This window comes from Carcharodon carcharias, chromosome 13 (genome assembly GCF_017639515.1).
Source record: "Carcharodon carcharias isolate sCarCar2 chromosome 13, sCarCar2.pri, whole genome shotgun sequence".
Taxonomy (NCBI): domain Eukaryota; kingdom Metazoa; phylum Chordata; class Chondrichthyes; order Lamniformes; family Lamnidae; genus Carcharodon; species Carcharodon carcharias.
Genome location: NC_054479.1, coordinates 85,486,995 through 85,509,366, shown reverse-complemented (window position 1 = coordinate 85,509,366; position 22,372 = coordinate 85,486,995). Strand labels below are relative to the sequence as shown.

The window sequence follows — 22,372 nt, the reverse complement described above, 5'->3', positions numbered from 1 at the left end:
TGTAATGGATATTGGTGGACAGTCTATCACCAGAGATTGAGACAGAGAGGTCAAGGAAGGGAAGGGAAGTGTCAGAGATGGACCACGTGAAAATGATGGAGGGGTGGAGATTGGAAGCAAAATTAATAAATTTTTCCAAGTCCTGACGAGAGCATGAAGCGGCACCGAAGTAATCATCGATGTACCGGAGAAAGAGTTGTGGAAGGGGGCCGGAGTAGGACTGCAACAAGGAATGTTCCACATACCCCATAAAGAGACAGGCATAGCTGGGGCCCATGCGGGTACCCATAGCCACACCTTTTATTTGGAGGAAGTGAGAGGAGTTGAAGGAGAAATTGTTCAGTGTGAGAACAAGTTCAGCCAGACGGAGGAGAGTAGTGGTGGATGGGGATTGTTCGGGCCTCTGTTCGAGGAAGAAGCTAAGGGCCCTCAGACCATCCTGGTGGGGGATGGAGGTGTAGAGGGATTGGACGTCCATGGTGAAGAGGAAGCGGTAGGGGCCAGGGAACTGGAAGTTGTTGATGTGACGTAAGGTGTCAGAGGAATCACGGATGTAGGTGGGAAGGGACTGGACAAGGGGAGAGAGAAGGGAGTCAAGATAACGAGAAATGAGTTCTGTGGGGCAGGAGCAAGCTGAGACGATCGGTCTACTGGGGCAGTTCTGTTTGTGGATTTTGGGTAGGAGATAGAAGCGGGCCGTCCGAGGTTGGGAAACTATCAGGTTGGAAGCTGTGGGAGGGAGAGCCCCAGAGGATATGAGGTCAGTGACAGTCCTGGAAACAATGGCTTGATGTTCAGTGGTGGGGTCATGGTCCAGGGAGAGGTAGGAGGAAGTGTCTGCAAGTTGACGCTCAGCCTCCGCGAGGTAGAGGTCAGTGCGCCAGACAACAACAGCACCACCCTTGTCAGCGGGTTTGATGACAATGTCAGGGTTGGACCTGAGAGAATGGAGTGCAGTAAGTTCAGAGAGAGACAGGTTAGAATGGGTGAGAGGAGCAGAGAAATTGAGAAGACTAATGTCACGCCGACAGTTCTCAATGAAAAGATCGAGAGAAGGTAAGAATCCAGAGGGAGGTGTGGAGGGAGAATATTGGAGATGGGTAAAAGGATCCGTTGAACTGGGAGAGGACTCCTGCCCAAAGAAGTGAGCCCGGAGACGAAGACGGCGGAAGAAGAGTTCAGTATCATGCCGAGCCCGAAATTCATTGAGGTGACGGCTTAAGGGTATGAAACTAAGTCCTTTGCTGAGCACTGAACGTTCAGCATCGGAGAGGGGAAGGTCAGGGGGTATAGTGAATACACGGCTGGGGTTGGGACTGGAAGAAAGGGTGGGGACGGAGGGACAGGCAGGGGTGGAGGGTCCTAGATGGGTGTTGGTGTCGATGAGTTGTTGGAGCTTGCGTTCCTTAGCACTTGAGAGAAAGAGAAAAAGTTTCTTGTTGAGGCGTCGGATGAGCCGAAGGATAAAATGAAACTGGGGGCACGCGCAGCTTTGAAAAAGGGTACGGTGGTGCTGCTGGAGGGAGAGGTCGAGTGTGTTCATATGGCGGCGCATGGCACTGAGAGTGGATTTCAGAATGTGACGGGAACAGCAGTCCGAGAAACGTTTTATGTCCCGGAGATACCTGTAATCCTGGGTGGGTTCGAAACATGAGGGGTGGAATTTCAGTTGAAATCCACGTGGGGTAAGTCGGAGATGGAGACAGTCACTGAGAAAGGAGATATGGCTGTGAAAGCGGGTTTTAGTAAACACCTTGTCAAACACTAGGAGGGAAATGGAAAGCAATGAAGGTGAACAAGGCAACAGAGAGATACGGAAATCTTGTCGCAGAGAGGAACAGAACTTCTTCAAGGAGGTAGGCATTTCTTGAAGAGCAGTGGCAGTCAATTAAACAGAGATAAAAACAAAAAAAACTGCGGATGCTGGAAATCCAAAACAAAAACAGAATTACCTGGAAAAACTCAGCAGGTCTGGCAGCATCGGCGGAGAAGAAAAGAGTTGACGTTTCGAGTCCTCATGACCCTTCGACAGAACTTGAGTTCGAGTCCAGGAAAGAGCTGAAATATAAGCTGGTTTAAGGTGTGTGTGTGGGGGGCAGAGAGATAGAGAGACAGAGAGGTGGAGGGGGGTAGTGTGGTTGTAGGGACAAACAAGCAGTGATAGAAGCAGATCATCAAAAGATGTCAACGACAATAGTACAATAGAACACATAGGTGTTAAAGTTAAAGTTGGTGATATTATCTAAACGAATGTGCTAATTAAGAATGGATGGTAGGGCACTCAAGGTATAGCTCTAGTGGGGTTTTTTTTATAATGGAAATAGGTGGGAAAAGGAAAATCTTTATAATTTAGGATAGCCTGTTCCCTAGTTGGTTCCTCGACATACTGGTCTTAAAAATAACTCTCTCATACACACTCCAGGAAATCATCCGCCACAGTATTATTGCTAATTTGGTTTGCCCAGTCTATATGGAGATTAAAGTCACCCATAATTACTATAGCACCCTTGTTCACGCATCTCTAATTTCGTGTTTAATACTGTCCCCTCCCTTACCACTACTGTTTGGGGGCCTATAGACAACTCTCACGAATGTTTCCCACCTCTTGTTGCTTCTTAGCTCCACCCAGACTGATTCCACATCTAGATTTTGAGCCAATATCCTCTCTCCTCTCTTGTTTAACTTTCATCCTTAACTAACAACACCAACCCACCTTCTTTTCCTTTTTGCCTGTCCTTCCTAAACATCAATACCCTTGGATATTCAGTTCCCAGCCTTGGTCATCCTGCAACCATGACTCTGTAATCGCAATCATATTGTACCTGTCAACATCTGTTTGCACTGTTAATTCTTCTACCTAATTGCAAATACTCCGTGCATTCAGCTACAGTGCCTTTAGACTTGCCTTTTTAACATTGTTACTTTTTTTTGTACTATGGCTGTTACTATTTGCTGCTAGCCCTGTTTCTTCTGCCTTCCACTTTTGCTTTTTACTTTTCTATCTTTGTTTCCTTCTCTTGTGTCTCCCCACTCAGGTTCTCATCCCCCTGTCACTCTAGTTTAAACCCTCCCAATAAGATCACCTCTCGTTCTTATAAACTCCAGTGAGTATATGCCTAACCTGTTCACCCTTTCTTGATGATGCTCCTACTACGATATCAGGCAGGGAATTCTGCTATACTGACCCCGTGATGATGAAGGAATTGTGATTATATGTCTTTGCCAGGATGGTGACTTGGATGTGAAGTTACAAATGATGTTCTCAAAACATTGGTGCTCTTGTCCTTTCCTGGGGTTGAGTGATGTTGGAGTGGCTCTCTTGCTAGCCCCAAGTTTCTGCAGTCAATGAAGCTGCTCTACTCAGAGACATCTGGGGTTTGAGGGTGGTCTTGAGGTGAAGGGAGCCAATATAGTGAACCTGTTCCACAGTAAGAAATTTGCATCAATTATGTATGTACCACAGATAGGATCAGAGAATATTTTGAAACAAAAGTGCTCATTCCCTTTCATGTCTTTTTTTCAAAATTGATGGTTCTCAGTTAAGTGATGTTTCACTTTTTATTCTCAGAATTGTGGGGAGGTGGGAGGGAATGACATTTTGTATTCATGAAGGTGAGCATCGGGAAAGCTGTTTCTCTTGCCCCTGTGAATGTCCAGTCATTTCCAGATCTGGAAATGCTGGACAAGTTGGGTACAGATTAATCTTCAACTTTCCCAGTCATTGAACCTTCTACCTCAGCCTTCCTTTCTACTTTCCCTTCTCTCTCTGCTCAGCTGCACTGTGTGGTGTTTTTTATGTCTACCTTTCTTGTGGTCTCTTTTTATTCTTGTAATCGATTATGGGTAGTATTATTTGATGTATCTGTATACAATGAAGCCTGATTTTTAACTCTGGACATGTGGCGTACATGAGGTAGCTTAGCTTTCCCACATCGAGGCTAGGGCTGTTTTAACTCCAGGCTTTCATTTAGACACACGAGGCCAAACCCCTACCCAAATATTGCATCAGTGACGTGAGGCTGGTGGGCAGGAGCCAAGGACGTGCAGGAATGGTGGCTGGCAGTCAGGTAAGAGATTTGTGATTTCAACTGGAGAAATGTAGCCTGGCCTGAGGTGGCCCCGTGTTTGTTTATGAACCGCCGAGCAGTGATCCTGGCCTGCAAGGAGACTGTGTTTCCTTCTTCTGTATTTTTAAAAAAAACTTACTGGCTAACATTTTTGACCCTCATCTGGCTCCGCTTACTACTTGGTGCCCAGGTCACTAGCGGTACTGGGCATCAAGCATGCTGCTCCTGATCAAAATGGAATTGATGTCTAAAATACATCATTAGCATTCAAATTTTCAATGTCATTGAGGCCCTTGTCTGTCTGGGGCAAGGGACTCAGTGTCCAAAGCCTGACTGACGGTGGGCATGTGTGCATCATGGATTTGTCGAATAGAATGCTGATTTTTACATGTGCCCCTTTCCCATCTGGTGCAGGGGGTTAAAATCGGTGCTCAAGGATCTCTGTTTAAGAGCAGCTAAATTCATTCATCTTCAAAAAATGAGGTTATCAAGAGGTATTCACTGCATGTTAGGCTTGAACCCCAAGACAGGACAGTAAAGTTTGTCCCCCTCCTCGGATTTGTAACTTCAAACTTCAAAAGCCCACCCCTTTTGCCCACCAACACTGCTTCCTGAAATGGTCATGATCAGTATTTGTATGTGTTCTATTTCTAACGGGTAAAAAGGTAATATGCATTAGTGACAGGCTTTGGTTACACTAACATTCTTTTGAAAACTGTAGGTTTGGAGCTGTCAAGCCATTGGATATTTGTGCATAAATGCTTAATACTGCAATGGTAGCTTGGTGATGTTTTATTGATTTTCCCTAAATTTGATTAATTTTCTCTCTTCTTTCTTGGTTTGGCTTATTTTGTTGGACTAGTTGAATATAATTCTACACATAGCTGTGACTCAGTTGTTAGCACTCTTGCCACTGAATTAAATCCAGGGTTCAAGCCCCACACCAGAGACTTGAGCGCACAATCTAGGCTGACACTGCTGTGCAGTACTGAGGGAAGCTGCTCTGTCACAGAGGTTTTGTCTTTCAGATACAATGTTACACCAAGGCTGTGTCTGCCCCTTCAGGTAAACGTAAAGGATCCATGGCTATTCAATGAAGAGCAGTGAAATTATTCCCAGTGTTCTGCCTGATATTTATTCCTCATCCAGCAACATTAAAACAGATTATCTGGTCATTTATTTCATTTCTGTTTGTGGGACGTTGTTTTTAAATGAGCTGCCACATTTCCTGGCAATAATGTAATGACTACTTTTCAAAAGTAATTGACTGCAAAGTGCTTTGGGCCATCCTAAGATCATGAAAGGTGCTACATAAATGCCAGTTATTTTATATTTTACACCCCTGTTATTGACTTTTGTTATTAAATCCACACCCCCCCACCCCCCCCAACCTGGACCCTGTCAATCTGGCCAGCTGCCCAGTGGGAAATGAAAGAAGAAAATTTATATTAAAGTCCTGCCTTAAATTCGGCAGAATCTCCATGGAGAATGGGCAAAGAAGTGGCAGATGGAATACAACGTGGGGAAGTGTGAGGTCATGCACTTTGGTAGGAAGAATAGAGGCATGGACTATTTTCTAAATGGGGAGAGAATTCAGAAATCTGGAGTGCAAAGGGACTTGGGAGTCCTAGTCTAGGATTCTCTTAAGGTTGAGTCGGTAGTTAGGAAGGCAAATGCAATGTTGGCATTTATTTCGAGAGGACTAGAATATAAAAGCAGGGATGTGCTGCTGAGGCTTTATAAGGCTCTGGTCAGACCACATTTAGAATATTGTAAGCAATTTTGGGCCCCGTATCTCAGGAAGGATGTGCTGGCCCTGGAGAGGGTCCAGAGGAGGTTCACAAGAACGATCCCAGGAATGAAAGGCTTAACATATGAGGAACGTTTGAGGACTCTGGGGCTATACTCGATGGAATTTAGAAGGATGAGGGGGGATCTGATTGAAACTTACAGAATACTGAAAGGCCTGGATAGAGTGGACGTGGGGAAGATGTTTCCATTAGTAGGAGAGACTAGGACCCGAGGGCACAGCCTCAGAGCAAAGAGAAGACCTTTTAGAACAGAGATGAGGAGAAACTTCTTTAGCCAGAGAGTGGTGAATCTATGGAATTCATTGCCACAGAAGGCTGTGGAGGCCAGGTCATTGAGTGTATTTAAGACCGAGATGGATAGGTTCTTGATTGGTAAGGGGTTCAAAGGTTATGGGGAGAAGGTGGGAGAATGGGGTTGAGAAACTTATCAGCCATGATTGAATGGCGGACCAGACTCGATGGGCTGATTGGCCTAATTTCTGCTCCTATGTCTTATGGTCTTATGGACCCCATACTCTGCGGATTCCGTTTTCTCTCCAGTCACTTCAGCTATTCCACTCCCCTGCACCCTGGTAAATACCAAAGCCATGATCTCAGTAAATTGGACATTAAATTTGTTGCATGACACTATTTTTTCAAAGGTAGCAGGAAACTTCCATTTGTGTGCAAGCCATGCTAGACCTCTAGAACCAGATACTCCGTGTGGCTTGATAGCTGTTGGTTAATAGTGTTAATCATTTATATATGTGTATTCATACATGTATGCTTATAAACTTTTACCCATCTTCAGTTACTTTGGTTTGCAAAAAATACAAAACTTTTTACTCAGGTCATTAACTTTATGACTTTTGGATTTCTGAAAATGGAACACAAATGCACTTTACATTTTAAATTTACCTTCTACAAGATAGAAATCAGTGCCTAATGCTACATTGATATCCTGATCTGCCTAGCCAAAAATACAAGCAAGCTTGTCAGTTTTCCGAAGGACCGATATGCATTTGTATAGCAATGAAGGAAATTTATACCATTCAGGTTCTTGTATGCCAGTTACATTAAATGATATCAAAAGACCTAGAATGAATTGAGAGCTGTACATATTATGATCATTTTCAGAATATCAGAGGATAGGAACATAAAAAATAGGGCAGGACTAGACCATTCATCCCTTTGATCCTGCCTAGCTATTCAATAAGATTGTCTGATATTCTACCTTAACTCCACTTTCCTCACTATGCCTATATTCCTTGATTCCCTTAACATCCAAAAATTTACTGATCTCTGTTTTGAATATACTCAATGATTGGACATTTTGGGTAGAGAATTCCAAAGATTCCCATCCATTTGAGTGAAGACATTTCAGCTCATCCCAGTCCTAACTGGTCAATTTCTGCTGCTGTACCTGCATGTTAACTTTTAGTGATTCATGTAAAAGGATGCCCAAATCGCTCTGGATACCAACATTTATAGTCACTCACCATTCAGAAAAAAATCTGTTTTTCTATTTTACTTACCCATCTGGATAACTTTGTACTTTCCACATTATATTCCATGTGCTTGACCACTCACTTAACCGGTCATACATCTTCATAGTCTTTTTTGAGTCCTTCTCATGGTTTACTTTCCCACCGAACTTTGTGTCATCAGCAAACTTGAATATATTACACTCAGTTCCTGCATCTACATCACTGATACAGATAGTAAATAGCTGGGATTACATGGAAGGATTTGGATATGGGATGTGGTTTGTCAATGTGGGATTAATGTGAACTCGATGTAACTTCGATTAAAGAAAGAAATTAATTTATATGGTACCTTTCACGATCACAAGTGCTTTAAGGCCAATGAAGTACTTTTGAAGTGTAATCATTGTTGTAATGTAAAAAGCACAGCAGCCTCTTTGCATAGAGCAAGCTCCCACAAACAGCAGTGTGATGGTGACCAGATAATCTGTTTTTATGATGTTTTGAGGGATAAATATAGAAGACAACCAGAAAGAAAGGCCCTGTTCTTCTTTGAAATAGTGCAATGGGATCTTGTAAGTTCACTTGAGAATGCAGACAAGGCCTTGGTTTAATGCTGCATTCGAAAGATAGCAGTGCAGCATTCTGTCAGTACTCTACTGATTGTCAGCAGTGTGCATCTGTATTTTGAATGTAGGACAACATTTCTTTGGCTGTAGTCCAAATCTCCTGTTCATTTTCCAGTTTTGTCCCTTGCAATCTTCATACCATGTCTGAGAGAAGAACTGTACACACCTGAGCTCAATGAAACAGCTTCAGATATTGTTCAAACAGTTTAAGATTTTAAAAAGCAGATAACTTTTGTGGTGACAAAATTAAATAATAAGAACTTAGAAAATCCAGAGAAAAGTTGACACGTTGCAGTTTCTGAATGTGTTCAATTGACTTGATTCAACTCTTTGATTTGAAAATGTTGGTTTTGAAACTAATAGTCTGAGCCCCTCATCTTATTTTGGTGCAACAATGATTAAGGCTTGCCAATTTTTTTTTTTGAATTTTTTTGTTTGGTGTAAGCCTCTGCAATTTGTTTTCTACACATTTTTTTCTGTTTCATTATGCCAAGTGCGTGTGCCACCAATACCTAGACTCTAAATTGGTATGATAGGAGCTTGTTCTGGCAACATTTTTTTCCCTCTCACCTGGAGGAAGCAACCCTACCTCCACTTAGTGCTTTTCCACATTGTGCAGTTGAGATTAAGACCTTGGTTCACAACACTTTGTTGTGGCATCAGTTGAGTAACATAGTCCTGCCAATTGGTATTTTAACCCTTTACTATTCAAAGGATCAGATATCCCATTTGGATGTGATTAGGTGCTGAAAGATATAAAAAGATCTTGAGGGAGGGAGAGAAAGAGATAAAAGATAATCTATTGTTGGAGGCAAAGCATACATTGAAAGTGAGAGACCGAGAGAAATACCAGCTTTGTTGAAGGGGGAATGGAGGAAAAACAATTCTGCAGGAGATAGTGGGAGGGAATAAGCTTGTAATTTTCAATTTGTTCCTTGCAGCCTTTATGTCTATTTGTCACAAAGGAGGGACATATTGCTAGATAAGTGTAGAGTGTTCAACCTGTGGCTGAGGTTTGGGTGGGCACTTCACCTGCTGGGGACTGCAGCCTAGTTACAGTAGGTTATGGGGAGGTGAGAAGCAGAGCAGTGAGACTGCGTTGGGCAAAAGTGCTTCACCTTTGAGTACTGAACTGCAAGGTCCTGTGAAAGCACTCGTTCTGCTAGTCCACATCTGTGTCACTTGAGTTCCTGTTTAAAATAGAGGCTCTTGCTCCAGAGGTAGGCCCTGCTCTCTCCTTCATCCGACCTGTTAATGCTTTCTCCCTTCTTCACTTCGTGTTTCCAGCCCCAGACCTAGCCCAACTCCCTTCCATCCTCATTCCCTGCTTGCTGTCTACTTTCCAGCTTCATGTCTGATGCCCACTGTGTTCTACACTAGGCCAATATGCCAGTTATTGTTTCACCCATGCCTACTCCATCATTTCCCAGATGAGTCAGTACTGACCTTAGAAACCACAGCTCCAGGTCTGCCATGGGAACAGGGTTCAGATATGCCCCAGCCCCAGTTTATTTCTCACCCATACGTGGTGCAGAATTTCATAGGTGGCTTCACCTCCCATCACTGCTACCCCCTCCCCACCCCCAATCATACCATACCCTGCTTCCCACTTAAAGACTATATGTTAATCTGCTTTCTAGTGGAATTCATAAACCACGCTTGTGAATTGAATTACAATCTTGTGAACTATTCAATATGTAATTTAGGAGCGTTGAAAATACCCTAGCCCTGTATAAATTGCTCAACTGATCGAATACTTGAGAGTAAAGATTTTCTCCAGTTCTGATAAAAGGTCACAGACCTGTGTTGTAAGGGTTGTTAATAGGTCCCATGAAGAAATAGAGGCTTGTAAGGTTGAGCATTGTGTTTATTGGTAACAGGTAATTATATACATACGTACAAAGTATAGCCCAAACTAAGAGCTAACTTCATGCCGATTTATACTAGACTCTCTCCATACTCTGTCCACAATCATGTGACTCCCTACATCACATTTGTCCAACGTCTGGCCTGTGGAAGCCCCTCTATGCGGCCCCTTGAACCAGTTTACAAAATTCAGGTCAAACAGGAAAGTTTCAATGGAAGATTCTGCATGGAGCTGCTGCTCCAATCAGAGACTGCTTCTGTCCCATGTTTGCTGCTGATAGGCTCAGTAGTTGGACAAGTCTGATGTAGGGGGTCACACGATAGTGGACAGAGTATGGAGAGAGTCTAATAGAAATCGACATGAAGTTAGCTCCTAGTTTGGGCTATGCTTTGTACATATGTATATATCGTTATATGTTACCAATAAACGCTGGCCTCGGTGAGTGTGCTGAGGGCTGCTGGGCTGAGGGAAGCACAGGAGCGTCGCGCGCCCGGGGGGCTGGCTAGCCCGGGGTGCCGGGGACCTGGGGAGATCGGGGGAGTGAGAGTGTGTGATGCAGATCTGCCATGTGCCCAGCCTTTGGTTTCTCACTCACTCTTAACCACCACACACCAACACATACATATGCATTTACTCACAATGGGTGAGGGTGAGTGAGTGAGCATCCTGAGACTGGGCGTGAGCCAGGTACACACTCTCTAACCCTCTCACATTCTGGTCGTTTTTATTCATTCCTCTTTTTTTAAGTTAACAATTTATTGCTATGACATTTTTGTACTTTTTGCTGAACAATTTTTTCTTTTCCTTAGCACCCAACTTTTTTTTTAAAATTAGGTTTATTGTTGTGCCAACCCTTATCTTTCTGGAATTTGCTCATCAGCCCCTTGAGTGGAGAAAAATATGCAAATGTGGACCCCCCAAGTGAAAAGGTTGGAAATGGGGAAACTCCAGCTCAATCCAAGACACCTTAATCAATTTTTATTTATTTATTTATTTTTTGCAAGCCACTTTTCTTCCCATTATGCTCTTCACACCCTTTCCAGAGTTTTCAATGGCTCCCCACTTCTCTGACCTTCTAAATGCGTGTTGCTATATTGGGGACATTACTCATGCTGTTTAGCCTGTACAGTAATCCCGGCAGAGGTTGTGAACAAGAAGAGACAAGTAAATGTGCACCATCTGGAGTGTCACTGAATACTAATCCAAAGTGAGAAGGTATAGTGATGAGAAATGAGGATCCAAGCACATTATGTGCCCCATTCTTCACTCGGTCAGCACAGTGCAAGGATGAAATCTGGGACCTTCTGGGCTGTGGAACTGTACCATTATCATGTGGTCCACTTGCTCAGTAGGCCTCTGTGCTGTACAATTGGAAACAGTAAGTGTGTTATTAAAATAAGTTACATTAAAATTAAAATTCCAAAGTTTTGCAGCTTTTATAGCATTATAGAATCATTTACGGCATAGAAAGAGGCCATTCGGCCCGTCACGTCTGTGCCAGCTCTCCGTAGAGCAATCCAAAAAGTCCCATTTTATTGCCGTAGTCCTGCAAGTTTATTTTCTTAATGTGCCCATCCAACTTCCTTTTGAAACTGATGATTGTCTCTGCTTCCACCACCCTCCTGGACAGCCTATTCCAGGTCATTACCACTTGCTGAATAAAAAAAGTTCTTCACATTCACATTCACATTCATCTTTTGCCTAAAATCTTAAAATTGTCTCCCCTAGCTCTTGTACCATCAGCTAATAGGAACAGTATTTCCTCGTCTACCTTATCTAAACGTGTCTCAACCTCATACACCTCTTTCAAACCTCCACTCATTCTCCTTGAAGCAAAGGTGATTAACCCCAGCTTCACCAACCTAACCTTGTAGCTAAAATCCCCCATCCCTGGAACCTGATAAATCTATTCTACACCCTTTCAAGAACCCTCACACCCTTCCTAAAATGTGGTGACCAGAACTCTATGTAATATTCTAGCTGGGGCTTTACCAGAGCTTTATAAAGATTCAGCATAACTTCCCTACTTTTGTTTCTGAAGCTTCTATTTATGAAACCCATGATCCCATATGCTTTGCTCACCACTCTTTCAATATGTCCTTCCACCTTCAATGATCAATGTACAGGCACTCCCAGATTCCTTTGTTCCTGCACGCTCCTTATGACTGTGCCATTATGAATATATTTTCTCTTCTCTTTCTTCTGCCAAAGTACATAACCTCACAATTCTCCATGTTAAATTCCATCTGCCACTTGTCTGCCCATTCTGCTGGCCTGTCTATTTTGTGAGAGAATGGTGTCCAATTGTGATAGCCATATTTAACTATCTGCACACAATTATTCAGTGTACTTTCCGCATTTGTGAATAGAATATTTTGAACTTTGTTCATGTTGAGAGTCCTGTTATTCCAACCCAGTACTTTAATTTGATTCCCAGTGAGAATCCCTCTATTCTACTCACTAATGTAACTTGATGCAGGGTAAGACCTGTTCTAACTCAATCATGTAGTTTAACCACATCTTTAGGTGAATATCTATCATATGTTCCTGCAATCTTTCTGTTTACTGCACCACAATCTTGTGGTTTGACTACTGCAACTTAGTTTAGTGCCAACTTGGAACCTGTGTTTTTTCACTCAAGCCACATATGGCTTTGGAAGAAATGGGGGAAATTTCTTCCTCCCAAACTGGGTCCAGATTGTAATTCAAATTTTTAGCATGATATACTAACCCTGCCCCCACCTCCACCCCACCACCACCACCACTCATTCCCTTTAATCGGAATGTCCTAGGCTTGATCCCAGTCTGGTAGATAAAAACAAAAAACTGCGGATGCTGGAAATCCAAAACAAAAACAGAATTACCTGGAAAAACTCAGCAAGTCTGGCAGCATCGGCGGAGAAGAAAAGAGTTGACGTTTCGAGTCCTCATGACCCTTCAACAGAACTGAACAGAACTTCAACAGTTCTGTTGAAGGGTCATGAGGACTCGAAACGTCAACTCTTTTCTCCGCCAATGCTGCCAGACCTGCTGAGTTTTTCCAGGTAATTCTGTTTTTGTCCCAGTCTGGTAGATCTTTGTGCGAGAATGTAAAGTGTGGTTGTGAGCTGACAGCACATTTTGCATTTCTCACTGTATTAATTGCAGTTGATTTCTGTGGGAGAGATGTAAAATGGATAATCGGCTTGCTTGCACTAATGAACTATTGCGCAGTCAGGATCTATCCCTATGTCTTCAACTTCAAATAGTGAAATCAAAAATATTAAACATAGAGCAGCCCAAAAATAGCTGCACAGTGCTCAAATGGGGGTTTGTACATGTGGCGACAATTGCCTAATGTATATTTTCTTGTGATCTTTTTGTAACTCTGGTGTTTTGTTGAAGTTTTTGTTGCAAATGAAAATCAGTTGCTTTGTTGTGATTCTACGCCATTTGGAATTTGTTTCTGAATATTTTTGTTGCACCTGTCTGTAAAACAAAAACGTTTTGGCAGCGAGTTCTACAAAATTATTAGGCTAGAAGGTACTCTGGTGTGGGAATGGAAAGCCTGCCCTCCAGTGAGTATGAGTAGGCGAGGACAGTCGTGGTTATGCTGTCAAATATACATTGCGACAGCAGCAGATTTGCATTGTACTTGCAAAACAGAAACTGGCCATTTGACCCAGCTCGCCCATGACATTTTATGCTGCACAAGAACCTCCTCCAATCTTACTATTTGTAACTCCATTCACATATCCTTGTATTCCTTTCTCCCTCATGCACTTGCCCAGCTTCCTTTTGAATGCATCTATGGTATTCACCACACCTACTTCATGTGGTAGTAAATTTCATATTCTAACTACCGTTTGGGTGAGGAGGTTTTACCTGAATTTTTCACGGGAGTTACTGGTCTTGCTGGAGAGCAGACTTTCCATTCCCACACCAGAGTACCTTCTAGCCTTATTATGTCGAACTCGCTGCCAAAACGACATCCTTAATTGATGTCCTGTAGTTTTAGATGCTGCCACAAATGGAAGCATCTTTACATCTACCCAATCAAACCTTTCACACCTTGAAGACCTCTGTGAAGTGCATTTATTGATTGTCATCAAGCCAGATCTGACCCTGGACCCATTAGATGTCCACTGACACGGCCTTCCATTGTAGCAAATTCCGCATCAGTGCTGCTGCTTTCAGCAGATGCTTCCTGTCTGGGGTGACTCAGAAACCTGAGCCAAACTACAACAGAATGGATTGGAGAAAGAAAGTGAACCAGAATGGAGAGAGTGATGCTGATACTGGGAACTATTGCTAAGTAATGGCTCTAGTTATAAAGTTACTGTCGACTGTCAAACATCCCTTAGGAAGAAAAGGCACAAATCATATGGGTTCAAAGCAAAGTTTCTACGAGATAAGGTAAAGCACCTTTACTTAATGGATACTTAGGGCCACAGCTTAAATGGAAAATAGTGCAAGCTTCAGTGAGTCCTCTTCCTTAGTTATGAATAAGCACAGGATCTGAATTACCATCGAATTCTCAGAAATGCTGTAGTTTAATCAGCAGTAGATTACTGACTGCATAGAGGGCTTTATGATTGCAGTTTTGCTCTAACTTCAGATACTGAGTTAAGCAATACAGCACCAAATTTAACTGTCTTATTTTAATATCACATTCTGGAATGCATATCACTTTAAAGTGAGACCATCTTGTGCACCATTGAATCCCACTCACTGCCTGTCAATCAAATGACTTACTAGCACAATGATTTGGATATTTGGAAAAGAGTAAGGACAAATGCAAGGAAGTGCGTGAAAGGCAAAGAGATATTGAGTGACAAACACAAGGGGCAAAGAAATTTACAGAGAAGGTGAAATTGAGCAAGAGCTCAGAACAGACATTGAGAGTTGAGATATACAACAGAAGAGGGAGAGGAATCAGTAGAGATCCTGGAAGAGTCACTTTTTTATCAGTCAAATAGATCATCAAGCAATGAAAGCAAAACCCATTGGAGCACATGAATGCCAAATATGGTCAAGAAAGCTATGAACAGCAACACTGCTGGTAATTCACAATACACCAATTTTAATGTTTCAAGGCTGCTGTATGCAGCACATACTTGTCATTTTAATTCCATCCTAAAAGCAGCTTCAGTTTGTGATATAAATTGGGTATTAAAATTCTGTTGCGGTTCAGCTCGTGCACTGGCCAGTACATCAGAGCTCTCAAGGAAAGTTATTTGATAACTGGATGATTAATGCTGTGACCCAGCTTTGAAATATTGCTCATTTTGGATAATTTAGAAGCTGAGTTTCTAATTAAAAGCCTGATGTGAAACTTCCTGGTAATGATTCTCACTTGTGCTGATTTTTTTTTTAAGCGCTCGGTTTACTCTGGACATTTTTTAAAACAATGACCATGTATCTCATCAATTTAAAGCCTATGCTGATTGATTCCTATAGATGTCATTATCAATTACTTGGAACAGAAAGTAGTACATGAGATAAAGAAGTCCTCAGTCTATGCTCCAGAGTCATTTAAGCTCTGGGTAAAATGGTTTTAAAAAGAATAATAGGTCATGTGATAATGAATTTATTCTGCTTGAGACCCTGACTATAGTGGATAATTAATAACTTTGAATTGAACTCATAGCACAAGTTCAACCATTGATTAAGGTTTTTCTGAGGGGAGTAGATGTGATGTCTCCACAATCATCAGATAATGCAGGGTACTGTATCTGCAAGCTGATGATTATTGAATGTTAAAAGCAAAAAACTGTGGATGCTGGAAATCCAAAAAAAAAAAAAAAAATACCTGGAAAAACTCATCAGGTCTGGCAGTATCTGCGGAGAGGAACACAGTTAACGTTTCGAGTCCGTATGACTCTTCAACAGAACTAAGTAAAAACCTTAAACTAGCTTATATTTCACCTCTCTTCTATTTTTACTTAGTTCTGTTGAAAAAATGTTTAAATGCACTTTTTAAGGGGTGCTTTTTAATCTTTGTGTGAAAAGGATCCAGAGAATTCAACAAACTTAAGCAGCAATAGATGAAAAGGAGGGAATCCATGAGCATATAGACAGCATTTATACTGTACAAAGTTTACAGAATCAAAATGCTTCACCTTGATTTTGGTGCTTTGCTGATCTGTGATTCAGCTGTAGTTTTCTGAAAAATATGCTGCCTTTACTGACACAGAGCAAGGAATAATTTGTTTATGACTTAAAAACACTGGAAATGCGCATTGACAGATGGCTGGGAGTTTATTCCCTGAATAGCTAAGCCATACAGACTGGGAAGGTTCTCGTTCTGTCTGTGCTGCATTAGCTGCTGCTCATCCATTATACAAGTTAGGGGTGGGGGCACTACAATTAGCCTCAGCAGTTCCAGGTTGAGAAATGAAAAATTGGCCTGGGTTTCTACTCTTGATCTCTACACAAGAGCAACAACATGCATTTATATAACACCTTTACTATAGTAAAACATCTCTAGGCACTTCACAGAAGTGATGTCAGATAACAGAACTGACACTGTGTGAAACAAGAGAAACTCCTTGAATTTTACTTTCTGATTATCAGCCAACATGATTGAGTCTGGTTGGCTGTCGGGTGGGAAGGCTTCTGCAGGTAGGCCACAACTGGGGAGTGGAGTAGAGAGGCAGGAGGGAGAGAGGTGAGAAAGAGATCATGAGGAGGTGGGGTGGGGTGTGGGGTTTGGATTGTGGATCGGGGTAAATTGTGGGGATGGGGTGAGTGGGGGGGTGTAGGGAGAGGGAGACTGAGGAGACCTGGAGATCGAGGCGGTGCATGGTGGATTGGGGTAGGGGGGTGGTATTTTTGCTCTTCCTGGCCCAAAGGCTTTGCTGGAAAGACTCGCCTCTTGGATTCAGCTATTCTCATCTCCCACTGGCTGCCATGTTTCCTAAGATATGCTCCATGCCCCCCTCACCTCCTGCACACCCTGGGAGAATTAAAATTTCCCCAAGAGTATCGGCTTTAAGCATTCCCAGATCACAGATAGCTGGGTTAGATGATGATTGTATTTGTTCCACATTGGTTTTCTGAAGTTGAGAGTCAAGATACAACCTTTACTGAATCAAAATAGATGAAGTCGAAATGTTAACTCTGTTCTTCTCTCCACCGATGCTGCCAGATGTGCTGAGTTTTACCAGCATTTTCTGTTTTTTTTTCAGATTTCCAGCATCAGCAGTATTTTGCTTTTACTTTATTGAATCACCTCTCTCTACTTGTCACGCCAGCCATCCTATAGCATCTCTGGATGGCATTGTAAATCTTTACATAATTAGGGGTAAAAACAGAAAATGCTGGAAAACTCAGCAGGGCTGGCAGCATCTGTGAAGAGAGAAACAGAGTTAATGTTTTGAGTCTGCTTGGCTCTGGAGAAGGGTCATATGGACTCGAAACATTAACTCTGTTTCTCTCTTAACAGATGCTGCCCGACCGGCAGAGTTTTTCCAGCACTTTGCGTTTATTTCAGATTTCCAGCATCCGTGGTATTTTGCTTTCACACAATTAGGGGCCTTTTTTGTTGTAGTTACATTGTTTCATAGTTTGCCATTGTGAGATTTGAACTCTTGATCTTGGGGTTACAAGCCCAGTACCATAACCACTTTGTTGTAGGCCCACAAGAAACTGAGACTGCTGAACAACATCTCATTGTTATTCATTATGAAGTTGCAAATAGGTCACACATGGCCATATGTTTGAACTATTTGAACCACAGTTGCGATTGCTTGAGTTTAGGCTGTTTACACCTCCTCTACTTCTAAATCTGCAGCTGGGATCTGACTGCAAGAGAGAGAGTTTTGCACTTAACAGAGTCTGCAAGGGCAGAGGGGCTGATTCTATTAGCAAAACTGAGTTGGATTAATACCCAGAGAAAAATTCGATAGAGGCTCATGGTAAGTTATCATGGGATATAATATTCCTGAATACCGAACAGATGGATTGCAGTGGGCTTATCTGTTCCTGTACCCTCCCACTAGAGTCTTTGACTTTTTTTGTTTGTTGCACATGTTTACACAGTGCTAGATGTACAAGACTTTAAATAAAAGATTTTATGCAAGTCTAATTATTGCTTGACTTTATTTCTTTTATCAGGTTGCTAGACTGGAAGCAGACAAAGAGGCTCTACATGACCAGATAATGAGTATTGATCCCACTAGAGATAGTAAACGTGTGGAAGCACTCTTGAGGGAAAAGGCTCAACTCTGTCAGAAGGTCAAGAGCCTGGAGGCTGAGGTTGCAGAGCTGCGGGCTGAGAGAGAGAATTCTGGCATGCAAGCTGAAAATGTACAGCGAATTCAAGTGCGACAGTTAGTTGAAAGCCAAACTGTCATTAAATCTTTGGAGGTATGTTAGACCATAAGAACATAGGAGCAGTAATAGGTCATATGGCCCATTGAGCCTGCCTCGCCATTCAACAAGATCCATAGTTAAACCTCTCCGTTAATTCTTCATCCTTTGATTTATCTTGTGCCCAAAAAATCCATTGGTTTCAATCTTGAATATACTCATCGGCTGAGCATCCACAGCTCTCTAAGGTACAAAATTCCAAAGATTGGCATCCCTCTGAGTAATCACATTTCTCCTTATCTCAATCCTAAACGGACAACCCCTTATCCTGAGACTGTGATCCCTAGTTCCAGCCAGCAGGAAACAGCTTCTCTGCATCTACACTGTCAAGTCTTCTAAGAATGTTACACATTTCAATAGTATCATTAAACTCCAGAGAGCACGGTCCCATTCTGTTCAATTTTTCCTCATAGGTCAGCCCTTTCATCCTAGGAATCAATTTAGTGAACCTTTGTTGCATCCCCTTTAAAGCAAGTATGTTCTTCTTTCAGTAAAGAGACAAAACTGTCCACGGTACTCCAGGTGTGGTCTCGCCAAAACCCTTTATAACTGAAGCAAAACTTGTTTACCCTTATAGTCTAAACCCTGGCAGCAAAGGCTAATGTATAATTTGCCTATCTAAGTGTTTGCTGTATGTGCATGTTAACTTCCTGTGATTCCTGTACAAGGACCCCTACATCCCTCTAACCTTTTTAAAAGATTTCCATTATTCCTACCAAAATAGATAATTGCACTCTTCCCCACATTATGCTCCATCTGACATCCAGTCATATAATCTATTTGTGTATGTCCCTTTGCAGACTCTTTTTTTGCACCTTTCTGACAGTTTACTTTCCCACTTGGTTTTATATCATTAGCAAACTTGGATATATTACACTTAGTCCCCCCCATCTAAATCATAAATGTAAATTATAAATGGCTGACACCCAAGCACTGATCTTTGCAGTACTCCACTAGTTTATGTACTGCCATCCTGAAAATGACCCGTTTATTCTTACTGCCTGTTCACTGTCCATTAACTAATGCTCAACCCGTGCTAATGTATTACTCCTAATCCCATGAGCCTTAATTTGTGTAATAACCACTTGCGTAAGACCTCAATGAATGCCTTTTGAAATCCCACATATATTCCATCCACTGGATTCCTCTTGTTAGTTACATCCTCTAAAAAGCTCTAATATATTTGTCAAAAACTATTTCCCTTCATAAAACTTCTAATATATTTGTCCAACACTATTTCCTTTCTTCAAAATCTACACTGAGTTTGCCTAATCACATTGTGATTTTCCAAGTGTCCTGTTACCACATCCGTAATACATTGTAGCATTTAATATACAACTGTGAGGCTAACTGGACAATAGTTCCCCAGGTTTTCTCTCCCTCATTTCCTTAACAGTGAGGTTACGTTTGCTATCCATGATGTTTATTTCCAAGTCTGCTACCAATGTAATCAAAAATCTTGGCTGGAGACTGGTGCAGGATTTGCTGTGCGTCCACACTTGATACAGCAGGATCATGAAGCTAAGGTGCCACTCTGTCCGCCAAGGCCAAAAGCGTCAACTGTGGTTCAGTGGGTAGTGCTCTTGCCTAGAATCAGAAGATGGTGGGTTTGTTTTACTCCAGAGACTGAGCACGTAATCAAGGCTGACACTCGGGGGGCCGTGCTGAGAGATTGCTGCACTACTGGAGGTGCTGTCTTTCAGATGAGATGTCAAACCGAGGCCCCCCTCTGCGCTCTCAGGTGGATGGAAAAGATTCCAAGACACCATTTTGAGAAGAGCAGAGGAGTTCTCCCTGATGTGCTGGCCAATATTTATCCTCAACCAACATCATGAAAACAGATGATCTGGTCATTATCATATTGCTGTTATCTTAGCTGTCTCATTCGTGAATTACAAAGTGACCACACTTAAAAAGTAATTTCCTGGCTGTAAAGCACATTGTGATGCCCTGAGATTGTGAAATATGCTTTCAAAATCCAAATGCAGATTAGCATTCAGGCTCCCCATTATGCACCAGTCATAAAGCTGATGACAGCAGGCATATTTATTGTGCAGTTTACAACTCTTATGAGATCTTTGTAACTCAGAAGGTCCTGAACTGCTTTGTTTACATATGGAGTCACCCTTCTGCAGTTCATAGAAACATCAAACATTGGTCATTAGTATGTGATTCAAAGCTTGCCTGATCCCATATGATGATCAGAGAAGCTAATAAGTTTTTTGAGATTCAGCACTGGGGGAGGATTAATTACTAAATCGATATACTTCTAATTAATTCACTGAATTTCTGCCCTTAGTGGAAGCCTTTCTGAGGTTGTAGGGTATCTACGCATACCCAGGTGACTGGTTGTTTGGTTTGAATACCTCTTGCAAGAGGGACTGTTGAAGCACCTATAATTCATGTTGAATCAGGAACATTTTTGACACCAACACAAGGCTGTTGTTTCTATACCTATAGGTACTACTGAATAGCAGGACATGGATTGCCAGCAATTGTGAAAACTCACTCTGCATGTGCAATGATAACTACTTGACCGTCTCCCTCTTCAGGGCATCTATCAGATAGATAGCTGGAACGCTTGGCCTTGTTTTCACAAGGTTGCGCTGTCTTGACTTAATAGCTTAGGACATTGTGATTCAAGCTTGCCTGATTATGTAGGTTCTCATAATTCCATTGTTAGGTTTTGGTTGTTGCCTGAATATTGAATGAATGTGGAAGAATATTAAATTACTTCCCTTGGGCGTGTTTGCTTTCAAAGACATTCATGCAAAACTCCCCTTCAGCTTACGCCTTCCTTTTTGTTTCTGACCTCTTGTAGTTTGGAGCTGCTCATCTGGAATTATAAATGTGCCTCCAAAGAACCATGACTGTGGTTCAAAACAATAGCTTCAAGGACCGAATGTGCAGCCTGAAATACTGGAAAGTAAAACCTCGTTTCGGGTGGGTGGAAACACATTGCCCCAGAACCCTTGGAAATGAATCTTGAGCCTTGCGTTCCTTTCATAGATTGCTGGATCCACCATTGTGTAAAGTGGATTTTTCAGCTTTTCTTTACAATACAGATGTTGAGTGTAATGGGTATGCTGATCTTAAGTTGCAGCTAGCTGTTGTTCCACCAAAACTCAGCCTTTCCTATTGATTTCATGTCAAAATAAAAGGTTTCACCTCTCACATGTAAAGGGTCCAAATTGTGAAATGTAATCTAGAAATGGTGCTGGAACTCTTATGTAATAGAATAGAGTGCAACTTATTCTGTTACTGTAGGCCTCACCACAGGCCTATATCCTGGCTTGTTTTGGAGCTGTTAGTTGAGATTTTACTAATTTGCTCAGCTTGGTGCATTTTATTACCATTTATTTTTCTTTTTGATCCCAGGCAGAGAAGCAGTCGATTAAACTACAGCAGGAACGTTTGGAGAAGGAACTGCAGCTAGTTCTTGAACAGAATACTCAACTGACCAGCAAGTTGTACAAGGCAGAACGAGAGGTTAATGCTTTGTCCAGTAAAGTGAGTTATTGACTTGTCAACAAAAGGATGCTTGCATTGGATTTATTAGAGCTTTCAAATAATTGTGTCAGACCATTGGAAGTTTCATCTTACACTTGTATCAGCTTTATTTTTCTCATACTGTTTATTGGACAACATTACTACATGTAGCAGCTAGTCATTAACCTTCAAAAAATGTTACTATTATCACAAAGCCAATTTGCAGAAATGGCATTATGTCAATTTATATTCCATTTTAAGTTCTACCCTGGACTTAAAAAAAACTGCAAGAAAGTCTGATTATATTGAATTTCATAAAGTATAACTTTGAAAGGGAGTGTTTAATTTCCTTTGGTATATTTGGTGCAGTCTGTAACTAGAGTTGTGTCAATTCAAGTTAGGAGGAATTGCATTCTCCCCACCCACTCCCACCTTCCATTTTTCTTCTCTTCACTCTGGAGATCACCAACTTATGTTGGAATCTGATTCCGTGTGTGCTACATGTCCCTCTTGAGTAAAGAAATTTCCCCTCATCTTGGTCCTGAGTGACGTCCCTCTTATTTTGAAATTGTGGCCCTGGTTCTAGACTCCCCAGCCAGGGGAAACATCTTGCCTGCATCTACCCTATCTATTCCTTTTAAGTATTTCCTAGGTTTCAATGAGATCACTTCTTATTCTTTGAAACTCTAGAGAA

General features: G+C 41.9%; 1 protein-coding gene across 2 annotated transcripts in view; it reads left to right on the top strand.

Moving 5' to 3' along the window:
• Positions 1-22,372, top strand: part of cep83 (centrosomal protein 83) — a 77,696-nt gene that overhangs the window by 22,414 nt on the left and 32,910 nt on the right. Inside the window, exons 6-8 of one of the 2 annotated variants that reach the window (XM_041201853.1) lie at positions 3,972-4,067; positions 17,935-18,186; positions 21,568-21,699. In XM_041201853.1, the coding sequence (XP_041057787.1) occupies positions 3,972-4,067; positions 17,935-18,186; positions 21,568-21,699 (480 nt within the window). The remainder of the gene's footprint in view (positions 1-3,971; positions 4,068-17,934; positions 18,187-21,567; positions 21,700-22,372) is intronic. The other variant, XM_041201854.1, reaches the window with a different exon arrangement.